At 43.3% G+C, this 17036-nt stretch overlaps 1 protein-coding gene across 2 annotated transcripts; it reads left to right on the forward strand.

Moving 5' to 3' along the window:
* Positions 1–1393: 1393 nt before the first annotated feature.
* Positions 1394–16683, forward strand: EDEM1 (ER degradation enhancing alpha-mannosidase like protein 1). Of its 2 annotated transcripts, XM_037385006.1 has the most exons (12): positions 1397–1859; positions 2011–2083; positions 5524–5627; positions 6468–6639; positions 7878–8061; positions 8577–8751; positions 9313–9433; positions 9868–10038; positions 10647–10720; positions 11749–11845; positions 12591–12776; positions 13643–16683. In XM_037385006.1, the coding sequence occupies exons 1-12, from the start codon at positions 1483–1485 to the stop codon at positions 13730–13732; spliced, it is 1824 nt and encodes a 607-aa protein (XP_037240903.1). In that variant the 5' UTR covers positions 1397–1482; the 3' UTR covers positions 13733–16683. The 2 variants fall into 2 exon arrangements, with proteins under 2 accessions (XP_037240904.1, XP_037240903.1); XM_037385007.1 differs by lacking the exon at positions 12591–12776 and having other exon boundaries at positions 1394–1859.
* The last annotated feature ends 353 nt before the right edge of the window (positions 16684–17036 follow it).

A 17036-nucleotide genomic window follows, 5' to 3' on the forward strand; every position in this document is an offset into this window, starting at 1 on the left:
TTCTGTCTGAAAAGACCTATTGGGTAGAAGCTCATAACCATATTATTAAACAAAACGAAGCAAATACATGAGCAGAGAAAGAACAAGCTGTTGTGTGTGAAATGTAAAGCTAAACTTGCTCTCACAAGAATCTTTGTGAAGTAAACTGATAAGTAACAATTGTATAGAAGCAGACTCGGGATGGGAAAGGGTGGTTCGGTCTTCTCAACAATGAGGAATTTTCCTCATTTTGTAGTCAGTAAATGAATCCTCTTCTTGGTGTGAATAATATTTCTGGTGCGTAAAGGGGAAAAACATGAAAAAGATGCGTGAATTCTATAGATTGAGGAAAGGAACTGAAAAAGCACTGTCAGGCTGTTGTGTTGGAACAGGCTAGGGGATTTTAACTGGAGTCAGCGTACAGAAGTCTTGATGGGCCACTGAGTTGTGAATTTATTTATCCCTCCCTCTGCCCCCCTTATTTATTTGTTCTATTGCTTCTGTTGCAACAAATGGAAAACAAAGAGCAAGATCTGACTTCTGAAATAGATGAGCAGACATCTATGCTTTTATTTTCACCCTGTATCTTGTACTTTCAGTGTGTGCTAAGTCTTTAAATACTTTTTCCTACCCTTTGTAGGAGTTTTTTCATATTGTTTCTGTTTAATTTCTTCATAACGAGTCATGCGCTTCACCGTTTAGTGGGACAGAACGCAGGTCAGCCCCTGGTTCGGGCAGTGACCTAGGTGGTGCCCCAGGCAGGTACTGGTGATGCTGCTTGGGTTTCTGGGGCGCCTCAGGGATGCGCCTCTCCTCCACCTCCCCCAGCTGTGGGTTTCTTACTGACTTTTCTGTTCTTCTGCCTTGCCCTTGAGGGTTTTGGTTTCACCAGTACTGCCTGAGCCTATCTGCAGTTCCGTATCTCCAACCGGGCAGGGGCGGTCTGTCAGCATTTCTGTTTATGCCGCGCTCCGGACGCTCCCGCCGCCCAGGGCTGACCCTCGCTGCTCACCCGCCCCGGGACCCTGCGGCCCTCCCCCGCCTCCCGGGCCCGGGGCGCGGCGGGGCTGCCCGGCCCCTCACACCCGCAGGCGCGGAGGGCGGCGGGCCCGGCCCTCGCAGGGGGGTACCGTCACGCCGCCCGCGGGGTAAGCGGGCCCCCGCCGTGCCGGCTGCAGCACCGCGCGCTCCCTTGCGTGGGGGTCTGTGTGGAACCCCCCGTGTCTCGTTGCAGGCCCCGGCCCGGAAGCGGCGTCTCTCCTCCGCGTCACCCGGCACCCCGGGCCCGGCCCTTGAGCGCCGCCGCCGCGCGCGCAGTGACGGCCGCTGGTCCCGCCCCCGCACGAGTTCGGCCAATAGGCGCAGGGCGGGGGCGGGCGCTGTGCCCGTGTTTCCTTTCCGCTGTTAAAGGAGCCGCATCGCGTCGGAGCACGGCGGGGGCTGCGGAGCGGACGGGGGGAGCGGGCGGCCCCTTTAAACTATGCGCGCGGCGCGCGGGCGACCATGCAATGGCGGTCGCTGGTGCTGGGGCTGCTGCTGCTGAGGCTGGGGCTGCAGGCGCTGCTGGCGCTGCTGCCCGCGCTGGCGCCCGGCCTCTGCCTGCGCCGCCGCTTCCCCTTCCCCTTCCCGCCGCCGCCCGGCCCCGGCTCCTCGCACTGGGGCTCGCTGCTGCGGCGGGGCGGCGGCGGCGGGGCGGCGGGGGGCGACGAGTACGAGCGGCGCTACAGCGGCGCCTTCCCGCCGCAGCTGCGGGCCCGGCTGCGGGACGCTGCCCGCGGCATGTTCGTCTTCGGCTACGACAGCTACATGCAGCACGCCTTCCCGCGGGACGAGCTCGACCCCCTCCACTGCCGCGGGCGCGGCCCCGACCGCCACGACCCGTGAGTCACCGCCGGCGGGACTCGGGGGCCTTGGGCCTTCGCCGGGGCCTGGGGCCTGAGGCCGGGGTCTGGGCGCAGGGCCGGGTCTGGCTCTGGGCCCGGCTCTGGGCCAGGACCCATCGGGCCCTGACGTTCGGTTCTTCTCTTCCAGCTCCAACCTCAACATCAACGACGTGCTGGGAAACTACTCGCTGACGCTGATCGATGCGCTGGACACGTTGGCGGTGAGTCCTCGAGGGCGGTGGTGCTACCACACGGTTTAGTTTGGTTTAGCCCTGCAGCTGTATTGTTTGTTTAAGTATAATCGCTGTAGAGAGATTGCTAACTGACCTTAGGGGGATAATTTTATATCAAGAGGGAAGGAGTCGTCTAAAACTCAAGAGTCACAGAGGAGACCATACGGTACCCGAGGACACTGTTGCATAGGTAACCAATGAAGCAAACTACGACTCTCTGTGTAAGGGAAGTAATTGAGGTTTGATGTTCGATCAGCTATAACTACATACAGTCGACTACTGTTTGAGACCCCCTAGAAGACTCTGAAACACACCTGTAAGGAACATGCACAACATTTAATTAACGTAGTGTTGCCTACTGAATGAATATGTAGGATTTTTCAGAGAAATGGAACGCATAAACCTATGTGTGGACTATATAATTTTGCTTGAATGAAACATGCGCATGAGGTGGAGTGATCTCCCGTGCATCCAGCACTGCGATAACGGAATGCCTGCTTCTTAATGCTACGTTGGTGTTAAGGAGTTTTCTTATTCCTGATTTTGATGACTGAGGGGCACCTCCAAAACCTGCCCTGAGGTACTTGGCATATCTTAGCTGAGCTTCCCAGGTGGTGGTCCTGCAAGGAGGACTTCCATTTGTCCAGCTGCTGAGGCTGTGCTTTGCTGTATGGGAAGGCTCCGGAGTTGCTACGTTGTCCCGTTAAATTTAATTAGGAGGGAACTTCAGGAGGTTTGTGTCAGCAGCTGGTAATTGTGTAAGTTAGTTTAAAGGCACATTAATGTAGCAGGGGTGTATTGTCAGAGAGTAATTCCTCAGCTAATTAAACTCTGAAGGCAGTGCCTTAGCAGGATATGGACATAAATGTCTGAAAGGCTGAAGTCAGTTGGTGACAGGCTTTGAGAGATGAGAAACCCCAGATGCTCTTGAACGTGTAAGAGTCTTGCATGCTCTGTTCTGTTAGTCTAGCCATTATTAGTGAAACGGACGCCTGTTGCAATTCACTGGATGAGTTCTTCCCCTGTGGGAAACTGGGAGTCAAATTTCACTCTCAGGCACAGAGCGTTATTTAGAAGGGCTGTGAAATGGCAGGTCTCAGTTGTGGGATGGCTGGATTGAGGTGGGAGCATGGCTATGAGCTGTCATCTTGACAGCAGGTAGTGTGCTGGAAAGAGTTAGAGGGGAAATGAAGATGTAGTGCAGCATGAATTTTTTATTCAAACTTCTTTTGAAGATGGGTCTTGCTGGGTTCATCTGCCCTGGTACCGAACAACATTGGTACTGTCTCTTGCTTTGAGGTTGAACTTTTAACTCTGGTAGATGTGCTTTTTTGAATCAGCTCCAGATCTAGAAAAAAAAAATAATGGTGGAGCCATAGAGGAGGTGTACTTGGTAGAGAAACTTGGTGAGAAGTTGAAGAAAGGTGGCAACAGAAAGTTTCAAATTGGAGGGAGTTACTCCACATTACCAGTGCTGTTCAGTCTTTGCCTGTTAATATTGTTAATGCAAACGGTGCTGATGTTTCCATGCTGAGCTGCTGATAGAGATCAATTCTTAACATGGAGGGCAGGCAAGATGGCATCGTGAGGAACCAATTGAAATTGTAATGAACTTCAGCAATATGAAGTAAAAGGTCTCATAGTTTGTGAGAGTTTATTGAATCCTTCACTTCTGAGGAGAAGATGGTGCTGGGTGTATACTGGTTCAACAGCTAGCCATGTTAAACGTGCAGGGAAGGGCCAGAGTGCTTGGAGATGTATTGGCAGAGATTTCCAGAAGTGACAGGAAATTTTGGAGATGTTCCCCAAGTCTCAGGTGAGATCTCTTTAAGGTTACTGCCATTGGTGGTGTTCAGGAAGGGTGAATTTGAACTGGGGTGTGCATGGGTTGCTGAGAGACATGTCAGCAGGAGAGTTCGTATTATTCAAGGTGACTGTTAGAGCTCTGATTGTTTTGCTTGGCAGAGAGGGGCTGGCCAACACATAAATCTGTATGAAGAGCAGTGAAAGGAAGGAGGGGAAAAATCTGTGAAGCTGATTCTTGCCTGTAAAATAAACCATTACATGCGTTTCTGATAAAATTTGAAGATAGTGTGAGAAGCAACTCATTTTTATGTTAGTAGTACCAGTAATATGGTATCATGGAGAAAAGAGCCCCTTCCTTGAACTCCTTATGCATATTTAGAGACCCCCTTAGGTTTCATTAGTCTCATCTTTGCAGTCAGGGCAGATTGTTGGCCTTTCAGAGTGCCAGAGCTCGTTGATGCACTGGATCTGCGGCGTGTTTCTTTTTTGTGCAGAAGGTGGTGTGTGCAAGGGCTGTACGTGTGCTTTGGGTTGTAAAAGCCTTCCCATTGCTGCAATGGAATTGCAGCTCTGCGGTGAGGAGGTCTCAGCTGTTCAACTGAACACGGCAGTAATGAACAAAACCGAAAGCAGGAAGTGAGGAAAATGTTGGTTTTAACCGAAACAACAGCTGGGGATCTGTGCTATATAGCTGATGGTGTGTTGGCTGAACAGTTGCCCTCCTGTACTCATTCACCAATGGCTCAGTGTCTTGTCCATACCTTTTGGGGCAGTACATAATTTTTTCTTGCTCAAATATACAACTTCTGGTAGAGTCTCTTGTGGTTTAGAGGCTGCCGCATGGAGAAAGCATATTTCGCTTTTCATCTGCTCAGATCAAGCATATGAATGCTTTTTTTTTTCCTTTTGTGTCTGGGTAATAGAAAGAGCAGGCTGGTTGGCACATGGTGCTTTGGTGGTTAAAGAGCTAGGCAGGTTCCGTGTACACTCAGCCTTATAGTTAACGTATGCAAGTGGGAACTTGTTTTTTTCCTTCCACATTCCTGCTTCCTTGTAGCTGGGGCTGAGTTTATGTCTGTCTCTGGATATAATGGAAGCAAACTGCTAAGGTATACCTATAGAAAACTGGCTTGAGGGAGCTCCTGGGCATGGCATGCAGCGTTGAGTCAAAAGCCTGAAAGGCTGGACTTTCCCTAGTCAAATAAATGTCATGGTTTTGCAAGTTGTGTTGCCTTTAAAGGTGAACTTAACTCTGAAACTGATAGCTTAAGTAGTTAAAACTCTCAGTGTGCTAGATCTTAAGAGTTTTTAGACTCCTGCTCTAAGAGATCACCCACAAGGCTGATGCTAGGGTGCAAGAATACCTGTGTGCCTAGATTAGTGAAACAGATAAAATACATCTTCGGGGATTTCCCTGTTTTAATGTACTTTTTGTAAAGCTCACTTTTACATGTCAGTAGGATGGGTAACCTTCTGGAAAGCCTTTTTAGCGGGAGCTTGGAGTACTGTGTTCTGTATCTTGTTAGTGTGACTGTTGGTTTAAAGTGTGAACTTGCAGTTTTCTTCCCCAACCCTCTTCTGCAGCAACAATTAGACAAAATAGCTTTCTTTTTATGTAAAAGGTAATGGGAAACTCCTCAGAATTCCAGAAAGCAGTGAAGTTGGTGATTGACACGGTTTCATTTGATAAAGATTCCACGGTCCAAGTTTTTGAGGCAACAATCAGGTATGTCACTCTTAAAGTTTCTGTCCTTAAAAACAGTAACAAGGTTAAACACTTGGTGTCCATATGCAGGAGAACCAAAGTCAAGTCACTGATAAGCATGTCTTTGGTAGGCTTTATTCTGTAGTTGTTCTTTAAGTAAACTGTTTTTTAACCTTTTCTGAAAATATTCCATGGTTTTATAATTAAAACTATTTTAATGAGTCACATGTGACTTGGAGCAGTGATACAGTGGTAGTTGCAAGTGTGTTTGGCTTGCAGACTGCTACTTCTTTTGTTGTTGCTCTTGCAGCAGAGGCTCAGATCTGTGCACAGCAAACAACCCTGCTGATGGGTTTTCCCAGTTTGATTTTCTTTGGTGGACCTTCTGCTTACTTTCACTTTTGTTTTGAAAAACAGGCCTATTTGTCTTGGAGATGAGTTTAAGAGACTGGTCTGAGTTTAAATGGCTTCGTTTTCAGAATGCCTTAAACTGTGCTGCCTAAACAATTGCTGCCTAACTTGGCTAGGCTTTCTTTTTTCTGAATACTAAGTTTATATGACAACCTTTACAGCAATCTGCAGGGTCAAGGAGGTCTTCACTCATAAATAGACTTGGTGTGTTGTAAGGAGCTACTGGGTTAGGTAAATTTTGCAGAACAGGATTTTGTGATTCCTGTGGCTGACAAGCAACATGACTTCTAGACATTTTGACTACTGGAGGGGGAAAAAAGATCCCTTTCTGTAGTGCCTGTAAGGTGCACAAAGTAATACTTTTGTTAAACATGGTACTGGTAAGGGTTTAGCTGAAGAACTATGTTCAGGTCAGGTTTAAAAACTGAAGATCTTTTCCTTTTCCCGTAGGGTTTTGGGAAGCCTGCTTTCTGCCCACATAATAATTACAGATACCAAACAGCCTTTTGGTGACATGACCATTAAGGATTATGACAACGAACTGTTGCATATGGCTCATGACCTAGCAGTGAGACTACTTCCAGCCTTTGAGAACACCAAAACTGGAATTCCGTATCCTCGGGTAAGTGAGCACACCTGCACAGTGGGGAAATAATCTAGAAGTAGTAATTCACCTGTCCTACAACTCAGATTCTGTGCCCTGGGTGTGCCTTTATATGTGCACTTGGGGGGTATTGAACCTGCTCTAAGTTACATTGAGATGGCATGGTGGGGAAACTGCACTGAGTTATGGTGACATGGACGATGTAGAAGTTGCTCCTTATGTCTAGTAAATGTTTTCTTCAGGCTGTTTTTTCGATCTGTATATATTGTTCTGCACGGGTCAGTAGTCATATGTTCCTGTACTGTTTGGCTGGAACGTGCTCTACCCTGTGCTTTCTTCCTATATATCATGCAGCAGCGAACAACGTTGTCATTAAGAAGATTAACAGGAAATACTGTAAAGGCAAATAGCCTAGGAAAGTGACTTTATTGGTGACTTGGTACTAAGATGATTGTGATAAAATAAAACTTATATTTGTCATACTGGGCTTGGGATTTGTAATTTTCTTGAATACTGCTCAGGGGGTGCTCAAGAGTACTGTGGTATTCTTGAATGCGGTGTCTGCTCACTTTAAGCAGATGCAGTTCACAGGGAGAAGTATGTCAGTTTCAGTGGAACAACTCTAAAATGTAAAACTAATTAGCGCTTGCCTGACTACTTATAATTTCTGGGGACACCAGCACTGCTTTTCCTCCGGACCTGTCAAGCTTTAGAAACATGAACTTTCACTTCTGTTCAGAGTCTGGTGAAGCAGTTGAGGGTGGTGTAACTTCCCTTTGGTGTTTTTTTTGATGGGGAAGTTGAGGAGCTTTTACTGAGGAAATCCTTGGTTTCAAGAGCACTAAATGAGGGGAAGCAGTACTTGCACCACCCTTGGAAGAACCTGCATGTTTAGTAGAAATGATGTAGCAGACTGAAATTTGGAAGGATTAGTGTAGTGTGTATAAGAGTAGCAAAATAAGGATTGCCTGTCTTGAGTGTGATGTTATAAAGTTAGAAGATGAACTTCAGGAATTATTCAGGAAAGCTTTTTGACCAGGAAGTGATATGCTGCCTTTCCAAATACACATGCATTGCGTGCGACGTATTGCAGAATTAATTTATAATTTTATAATTTATTATAATTGTTTTATTATTCATAATTACTATTAATAATAATCAAAAGGCTTTATAATAAACGTAAGACTGCAGATGAGAGCACAACTATATGAGGTGCAACCTGCCTTCTGGCTGTTAGGACTCTCTTTGCTTCACAGGTCAATCTGAAGAAGGGGGTGCCTCCAGACAGCAATAATGAAACTTGTACTGCGGGAGCTGGTTCCTTGCTGGTGGAGTTTGGTATCCTCAGCAGGCTGCTTGGTGATTCCACGTTTGAATGGGTGGCCAGGAGAGCTGTCAAAGCGCTCTGGAGTCTCAGGAGCAATAACACTGGACTGCTAGGTAATTCCTCTGAGGTGATTCTATATTGACTGGCTCCATGTTTTAACCTACCTCAGTCTCCTGTAGCAGAATGCCGTCATACTGCAGGTTTCTTAAACTATCGATCTGCTTCCTCTGTAGCTGTTAAGGCACGCTCTCCTTGTGTACTCGTGGTTTGTGTTGACCAAATGGCATTTTGTCATTTCATAAGAAAAATGAAGTATCTGAATGACTACCTGGGGCACCGGTTTCCATAGACAAATTTTTCATGTAACTGGGAAATGAAACCGAAGTTCTTGCATTTGTATCCCCATTAATATAATTTAGATTGGCAGATGACTAAAGGTATTTAAAACAACTGCATGCATTTGCTAGTTCCTTGAATGAATGCACTGTAACGCTCTATTTTGATAGTAATCTCTGATCATTCTTCCTTAAGACTTTTTGAAGATGTCATGTTTCTAAGTCCTGGTTCTTGAATACTTTTTCTGATGTACTTGGCAACTTCAGCCTAAACTTTTTGTCTGTTCTGAAAGGAAATGTTGTGAATATTCAAACTGGTCATTGGGTTGGAAAGCAAAGTGGATTGGGAGCAGGATCAGATTCATTCTATGAATACCTTCTGAAATCTTACATCCTCTTTGGAGAAAAGGAAGACTTGGAGATGTTCAATGATGCTTATCAAAACATTCAGAACCACTTAAGAAGAGGGTATGTTATTTCATATGAGTATCAATTCCTTAAGAAATGAGTACTCCAGCAAGATATGAGAGATTGTGTAGTGTTTTGTGTCACGCTCTGGAACATCTGTGTTCTCTTTTTCTTCAAAAACCAAAATCTTATTTCCATGGTATTCACCGTGGAAATAATTTTTAACGTTCCTTTCACTGCTTAGTCAACTGATCTGTACAGCATTATTGGTGCAAAGAAGTTAACCTGGTTACTGTCCAAGTTAGTAAATGTGAGGCTGAGAGAAGGCTGTAGAACTGCAAAGGAAATATATTACACTGGCTGGTTTAGTACCACTTAAGCTTATCCTGCATGACTTTTTGGTAGAGATTCTGTTGACGTAACTTTAGAATACGATGCCACATACCTTTAAGAATTTTTGGTGAGCATGACTGATATTTTGGTTGTTTTCAAAATGGCTTTGAGCCTAGCATGACAATCTGTGGCTCATTCTATTTGCTGGTAGCAGTGCTGTGAAATGACTCATACATTGTATTCTTTTGAACCAGTGAATATTTACACGTGTTTATTGTTGCTCGGCAGTCGAGAAGCTTGCAATGAAGGTGAAGGTGACCCTCCTTTGTACGTTAATGTAAACATGTTCACAGGCCAGCTGATGAACACATGGATTGACTCTTTGCAAGCCTTTTTTCCTGGACTACAGGTAAACTTTCGTTCTGCTAAAGCCTAAATGACACAGTAGAGGGTTGTCAGGCTTGTTCTAATCCTAGGCTCTGAATGAGTCCAAGCATCTTTGCCCAGATGAGCTGCAGCCTGTGGGTTTACACCTGGTTCAGCTTTCTCATCAGCATAACAATATTGGAAGGCCTGGCCTGCTCTCTACTAGATTTGAGATACTTTCAACTTTTCTCATTTAACCTCAGCGTTTGTATACCATGCTGTGAGGCTGAGCTCCGCTAAAGCTTTTAATGCGAAGGATTTAATACATTAGCTTTTTTTTGTGGGGGTTGTTTTGGTTTTTTTTGTGTCTCTGTGAGGGGAGTGTTTTATTGTATAGCATGTTCTTATACAGAGTGGAAAGCAATTTGCTGGCTTGCAGTATTGAGCGTGCATGTTTATGGCTGTTGTTACGCCTAGGTATTGATAGGAGATGTGGAAGATGCTATTTGTCTCCATGCTTTTTATTATGCCATATGGAAACGATACGGAGCTCTCCCAGAAAGATACAACTGGCAATTGCAAGCACCAGATGTTCCCTTTTACCCACTGAGGCCAGAGTTGGTGGAATCGACATATCTTCTTTATCAGGTACTTGGCTTCTCTGAGCTTACAGCTTGTGTTTCGGCAAAAATGGTTTTGTTCAGAAAGTCACTTTTTCTACCCCTAGCCTCTGGCCTGCTAAAACTTGGTAGCTGTGAATCTGCCTGTTCTTACATAGAGGTCTCTTGTTTAGTCACTGGATTGTGATGCATTGTACTTGCTCTGTTGTTTGCTTAAAAAAATAGGCTTTTGAATAAGATAAACAAAAATGCGACTGAACAACCTTTTGAAAAAAAGCTGGCAGATTTTTACAGGGTGGAGAGTTTTGACTTCTTAATAGAAGCCATTGAAATGAGTCTAATAGCATTCCTTGCTATATTTTCTAGGCACAGGGTCCAACAGGCAGAAGATACAGTAAACCAAAATAACTTCCTGGCTGCAAGAAAGCTGTCAGAGTTTTGAATTTACTACAAGTTTTATTAGGATTTGCACTAAAGCAAATGTGAGGAGCTTGCACAGAGTAATCTAAGTCATGTTCCTATAAAGATAAGTTTACCGTAATACACGAAAATCTGATGCTGCTCGGCCTTTGTTGTGTTATTTTTACAAGATTTCAAAATTGCTGACTTTAACCCTTGTCTGTCTGTCTGTCTTAGGCAACAAAGAACCCATTTTACCTTCATGTTGGAATGGATATTCTGCAGAGTTTGGAAAAATACACAAAAGCAAAGTCAGTCTTCAACATTCTTTGTCTTTTTTCACTGCTACATGTGTATATTTTATAAGTATTATATAGAATCTAATCTACCAAATGTAGGTAAACCAGAAAACCAAACCTTCTATGAAAGCCACAAATGATGATCTATTTATTGAGCAATTACTGCTTTTCCATCTCAAAATGAAATTATAGTTAGTGACAGCTTCATGCCTTCAGAATTTTATAATTACCTTTCAAAATGCATTCTTGATGATCAGTTGCTAAAAATTGGTACAATTAATAGGTTGGGTTTTTTATAATGGATCCTGCAAGAATATTTCTAACATCGTGAGCCCATGGTGTTAAACTAAACTGGAGGGATGGCCTCTAAGATAGATGCTGTTGCACATGAGCTTTCATCTGAAGACAGTGACAGGGAATCCTGACTGTAATACTGGGTATCTGAACTTCTTGCAAGACTCAGAGGGAAGATAGCAAATTTTTCTTCAACTCTTGGTATTTACTGATTTTGTAGACAGGTCTATACTAACTGTAGGACAGTACCAAACAGCACCATTCTGCAGTTAAGTAGGATTCAGATGTTGTGTAGAGGATCGACGGAAAGAATTACAAGTGCACTGTGTGACAGCTTGCAGCTTTGTCATTTGATAAAGTGTTGGCGGGAGGGAGGAGTAGGTAGCTGGGGAAGAAACCTCTGCATGAGACCAGGCTTCCAGACCTAGGTTTCTTATGTGCTCAGTATGGGGAAATTACCTGTTTTGTGCGGTAATTTCATTGAAGCCAATAATTCAATTGAACCAAAAAATTGAAGACTCTTCATAAATCTGTATGATGGAATAGATGAACTACAGGGTCAATGATTACAGTCTCATTGGAATACCAGAAACCAAGAATCAATATTCAGTTGTAGAAGAGACTTGTTTCATTTTAACTTCACCCTTAGTGACAGTTGGAATTGCCTGAAGTTAGGGAATATCTAGGGAGCACTTTGAGATCAGAATGCGTGGAAACTAAATGCAAATTAATCTTAAATCTTGCAGGTGTGGCTATGCCACATTACACCATGTTGTAGAGAAGACAAAGGAAGATCGAATGGAGAGCTTTTTTCTCAGTGAAACATGTAAATATCTGTACCTGGTATGTATATGTTCTTCATTTCAAAGATACTGTCTTGCATGCTCTGTGCACAAACATGGCACAGCAAGGAGGCAGGACAGTATCAATTAGAAACTCTGCTGGGCTCTGGGTAAGAGAGGGGTTTAGGTACTGGAGTGTTGAGCAGTGCACTTTTCTTTCTTTGACCCCACTGCAATCTTGGAGAGTTGGGCAGCCGCCTAAGCGTGAGAGCTGGCAGCTCTTTTGAGGGGAGGCTAGAAAGGAGAGGCGGGAGCAAGACTGAAGGAAGCTGCTGTGCAGCTCTGAGCTAAATGGCTGCTTGCAGCCAATTTACCTGCCTCGCAGCAGCCTCCGATTTCTCCCCATCAGGCTTTGGCAGTCACAGGAGAAAGCATTTGAGCCAACCTTGCTTAAGCTACTGTTCTCAATCTCTTTTAGCGTAGAAAAACAAACAAATCAGTGACTGAATGGGAACAGTGTGTGCCAGCCTAGAAATGCCTGCATAGTGCAGCTTAGAAAAATAAGGGCAGTTTAAGTTATGTCAGAAGTTTTTCTTTCGCTCTCCCCTTTTAATGGCTGAAATACATCCCTTGCTTTAAAACTATTTATTTCCATTTGCGCTAACAGTAGTTACCCATTTAGCGCTAAAAGGTAGCTTTTTGTGGGATCCTTCAAATGCATGAGTGTGTGCTTTTAAACTTACTGTTGATGGCACATAAAGAATGTTGCATGCATACTACAGCTGTCTCTCCTGTCTCTTGTTTAGTTGTTTGATGAAGAGAATCCAGTGCATAAATCTGGAAATAAGTATATGTTTACTACTGAGGGGCATATTGTATCTGTGGATGAACGTTTTCGTAACTCACTGTGGCAAGACATCCTCTCTGGAGAAGAGAACAGCGCAGAAAAAATTAAACCTAACGAATTAAAGGCAGTCAACTTCAGCTCTAATGTAAGGAATACATAGACTGTGCTTGGTTGTGTTGCTGGAGAAGTGATGTATGTTGGACTGGGTTAGGCAGTAGAAAAAGCCATTTGGAAGTGTTACTTTAGAGCTCTGTAGTGTTTCCCTTAGAAATGTCAAATATCTCTGAAGTTCCCTTGTGAAAAACGTGTTCAGTAATGGAATGAGTGGATTAGGGTAATGTGAGAATGATTATGTTGAAGGTGAAACCTGTCCCCTTTTTAAGTATTTTGCAGCAATTTGTTTGTTGTTAATTTATTTCCAACTGTTTTTCCCGTCCCCTTTTCTTTGCCCTTAAAGTTTTCCAATGATGCTGTGATGGTGAAAAACAGTTCATTTAAAGAAAGCTTTTTTTCCTCAGGATGGTTTTGAGGCATGTAACAGTGACCTTTTTTAGCTAGACATCAACTGAGTACAGACCTGTGGATCCAGTGCCTGTCACCAACCAAAATAGATAACATTTTTAATACAGAACAATTTTTAAAAATGTTTGCTAGTAGGTTCTAGCATGGTTCCTTTCCTCCTTCCCCCGGTCCTCCAGAAAAAGAGCATTATTTTAAACATTCACAGTTGTCATAGCGAAGGAAGTCTCGGTTGAGTAACAAGCTGCAGTAGTTTGGTGTGTATTTTGGAAGCTTGCAGACTGCACTAAGGAAACACTTGCTCGTTTTTTATGTGGTTTGTGCTGTAAGTTTGCAAAGAGTGAGGGAAAGTAGGGACCAAAAGTGCTATTGGGTACAATTTTCTGTACCTGGAGGAAATCTATGTTTACAGATGCTGAAGTGATTACAGAGGGTATGGGATTGCCTGGGTTTGTATTCGAGTTCTTAAAAATATTCTCCTTCTGTTAACAGTGTAACAGAGTTCCTGATGAGAGGAGATACTTGCTGCCATTGAAGAGTAACTACATGAGACAGATTGATCGAATGGTGGGATTAATCTGAATGGTTCTTCAGAGTAACTTTTGTCTTATGTCAGAGGAGCATGGGATTCAGCTGTAGACATTCCTCTCCTCTTCAGCTACATACCTGCATATGCTGAGTCACTTGGGTGTTCCCCGTGCTTGTTAGTTTTCAATTATGGATGTAAGGGGAGATCAGGTTCTCTTACTAGTTCAGTCTTCTGCACTGTGGTAATCTCACATGCCACCTGAACAGAGATTTCTTATTTTAAGACTTCCTATGAAAAATGTTGCAAATGAAGGCTTGAATATACTTAAAAAAAAAAATATTGGCATGTGCCACTTAGCTACCTCTTTGTAGCTGCATTACAAACATCCCTTTAGAAAAGGGTCTAGTATTTAATTTGAAATGATCTTGGGATTGGGGAAGGAATGGGAAAGTGCAATTTTCTTAGGCCAAGTTCAATCATTGAATTATTCTGACTAGCAATACTCAACCTTAAGTACTACTCAGGTAGGAACCCACTGGTAATGGGTTTTGCTGAAGCAAAAATCCTCTATCTACAATAGTATCTTGAAAAGATAACTCATGATCATCTAAAAAGCTATCAGTATAGTCATGATATCCCTCATATACACAAATGTATTGAACTGCACAGTTGCAAGAGCCTGTAGCTACAGACACCAGTGATAAAACAAATCAGGTGCCTTTTTATTTTGTAAGGGAATGGGCGGGGAGGGAAGGGGAAATTGCAAAGCCACTCAGCTTTCCAAGCAGCTAACTTGATACAGCTTAGCTGAGCAGAAGTTCCCAAGGTTTTGTTGTTTGCCATATTTCTAGTGCCTTTTCAAGAGAGATGCTGCTAAGAACTGGTGTAACAGTACATGAAGAACAAACTATTTCACATTCCTGACAACATTTATATGTTAGTGCCTTAAGTTTTCTTCACTAGCGGGAAAAACTGAGCTTGCTTGAGAAGATAGATAAAGTATTTCTGATTAGCTGGTTACAAAATAGAGTGGATCCCAGAGTAACTTAAAAAGTAACTTGCATATGAGATGACTTTTCTTTCTCTCTCTCTCTCTCTCTCTCTTTTAAGATTACTGGGAGAATATCAACTTCTGTGCCCATCCCAAAGAATATTTCTGGCTGAATTTATTCTCTGTGTCAGTGCAGTTAGTATAAGTGGCTGCCTCTATCATCCTGGGGTTGGAGTTAGCAAGAGGTCTGAGCCTACAGTATGCTGACTGTATATGTAGGCAGGGCTGTTGGATGAAAAAACCCTGAGGCTAAAACAACTTCCTTTAAATATAACAGCTTTTTTCCAGTGGCTCCCTGTTGCTTACATGCTTTTTACTTTTAACTACAGTTGAAGTAGTTAAATGTTACTGTTGGGTTAACTGTTTTTAAATTAAGGCTTAAATATAAGGGCAAACTTGATCTGCTGTATTTTCATCTTCTTATAACGACATCGGTTTTCATAAACCGTATGTTGCAACTCAAAGCATTTCTAATAAATATGAAGTTAGTGCTGAAGAGGCTATTGTTTGAATCTTTTAGTATACAGATGCATCTCAGGGACTTCATTGTAGAATCTTCTGTTCCACAATAGCTGGATCTTTTATTCAGGAGAAAAAACAAAACAGAAATAACCCTGTCATCTTAGTCTTATTCTGTGTGTTTTAACAGGGGGGAGGGTTGGAAGGAGAGGGAGAAATATGTTAAGATTTCCTGAAACATTGCAATAGAATTGGTTGCCTTGGTGTTTGAGGCAGCTGGCAATTCCAACTCCTGTAGAATTGGCGTTGCAAACCTTTTGAAGCAAAACATAAATTCAAGGTGTTACGATCCAAAGAGGTACTGGACAGGGTTCGAGGATTAGCTTCTTAACCAGTGAATGTTGCCTGGGCATGCAAGTATGCTTCAGTTTGTAAACATGTAAAGAAGTGCAGGAGGATGCGTAAAGGCAGTGCTTTCTGCCAGCTGAGGGAGGCAGGAACCCAAAACGTCTGGGCTTTCCGAAATGCTGCTGCTGTGCCAGATCTTCTAATTGTACCTCTGAAATGAGAAGTGCTTGGTAGTGTGGAAGCAGAGTGCAACATTCCACAACTGGCCATTTAAAGTCATGGCACAGCGGATGCCAGGACGGATGGTGCCCTAGGTGTGTTGGTGGCTGCTTCTGGTAATGGTTTTTCCCTGACTTGCAGTTTAGCTCTCTGAATGCACGTTACATGCCTTGCAGTTGCCTCTCAGTGCTTTGTGCCTTCTGAAGCACCTGAACCCTGGTAAGGGTTCCAGCCAAGTGTTATCTGTTTTGGAGTTTTTCTCAGAGGATTACATGACTATAATGAAGTTGCACAACTGTTGTGCCACCGTGCTTTATCCTTCTTGTGTATTGCCAGAAATGAGTGAAAGGCAGCTGTAGAATGGCAACGGTATAGGCAGGTATCGTGGCCTTTCAGCCCTTAGTGACTCGGACCATTGCTTACAGTGCCAAACAGTATATGGTCAGCTTCTCGTTAGAAACTCCATTGAAGTTTGTGTTGCCAAGGTGATCTGACAGTCATCTTCCCATAGGAATGATTTTTGTCTGCAAGGAGGCTGGTGCTGACTATGTGGTAAAAGACTTTAAGGAGAGCCAATTTTTCTTCCTCTTTGTTTTAAAAATGCTTTGATACATTTTTACTCTGTAATGACAGGGCACATGTTATGCACTAGAATTAAATTTTTTGTATAAGTCGATATCGAATTGAAATTGATAACACTGCTGGAATAACTTGCTGAAACAGACTTTTGTATTTCTTGGTATAATGTGCAATATCAACTTTTCCTAATTAAAAATACAATGTGTGCTTTATTGTTGTTTTTCCATGAAGTATTTAATTTGGGATGGGAAATTTTTAAGAAGACCAAATGCTCTTTCATGAAATGTCCTAAATTTTCAACACTGAGCTTGAATTTTACAAATCTGCATTAAAAAATAGTGTATTTGACCACTTCTATGTGAGTTTTTCTTACAGTGTAGTTGTTGTAAAGCCATCGTGAAGCTTGCAGGTGAAATGCAGGGAAAAGGTGAATTTGAGTTTGTATACCTGATTTTTGCCATTCACTAGACAGGAAAACTTCAGTTTTCAGGGAGCTGGGGTGAGTAGAGGAAAAAACATACCTGAAGTCTGTGTTCAAGCAGATGCGTGGTGCTCATTCAGGTTCTCTGTGACTTGGGCAATCCAAAGATCTCAAGACCTCTGACTTCAACAAGATAACAGAAGTCCCTGATCAGCCCTCTAGCTCTCTCATCGATGTCTGTGGCAGTCTTGTGTGTGAAATCGTCCCCAGCTGTGTGCCA

Source organism: Falco rusticolus, chromosome 4 (assembly GCF_015220075.1).
Source record: "Falco rusticolus isolate bFalRus1 chromosome 4, bFalRus1.pri, whole genome shotgun sequence".
In the NCBI taxonomy this organism is placed as follows: Eukaryota; Metazoa; Chordata; class Aves; order Falconiformes; family Falconidae; genus Falco; species Falco rusticolus.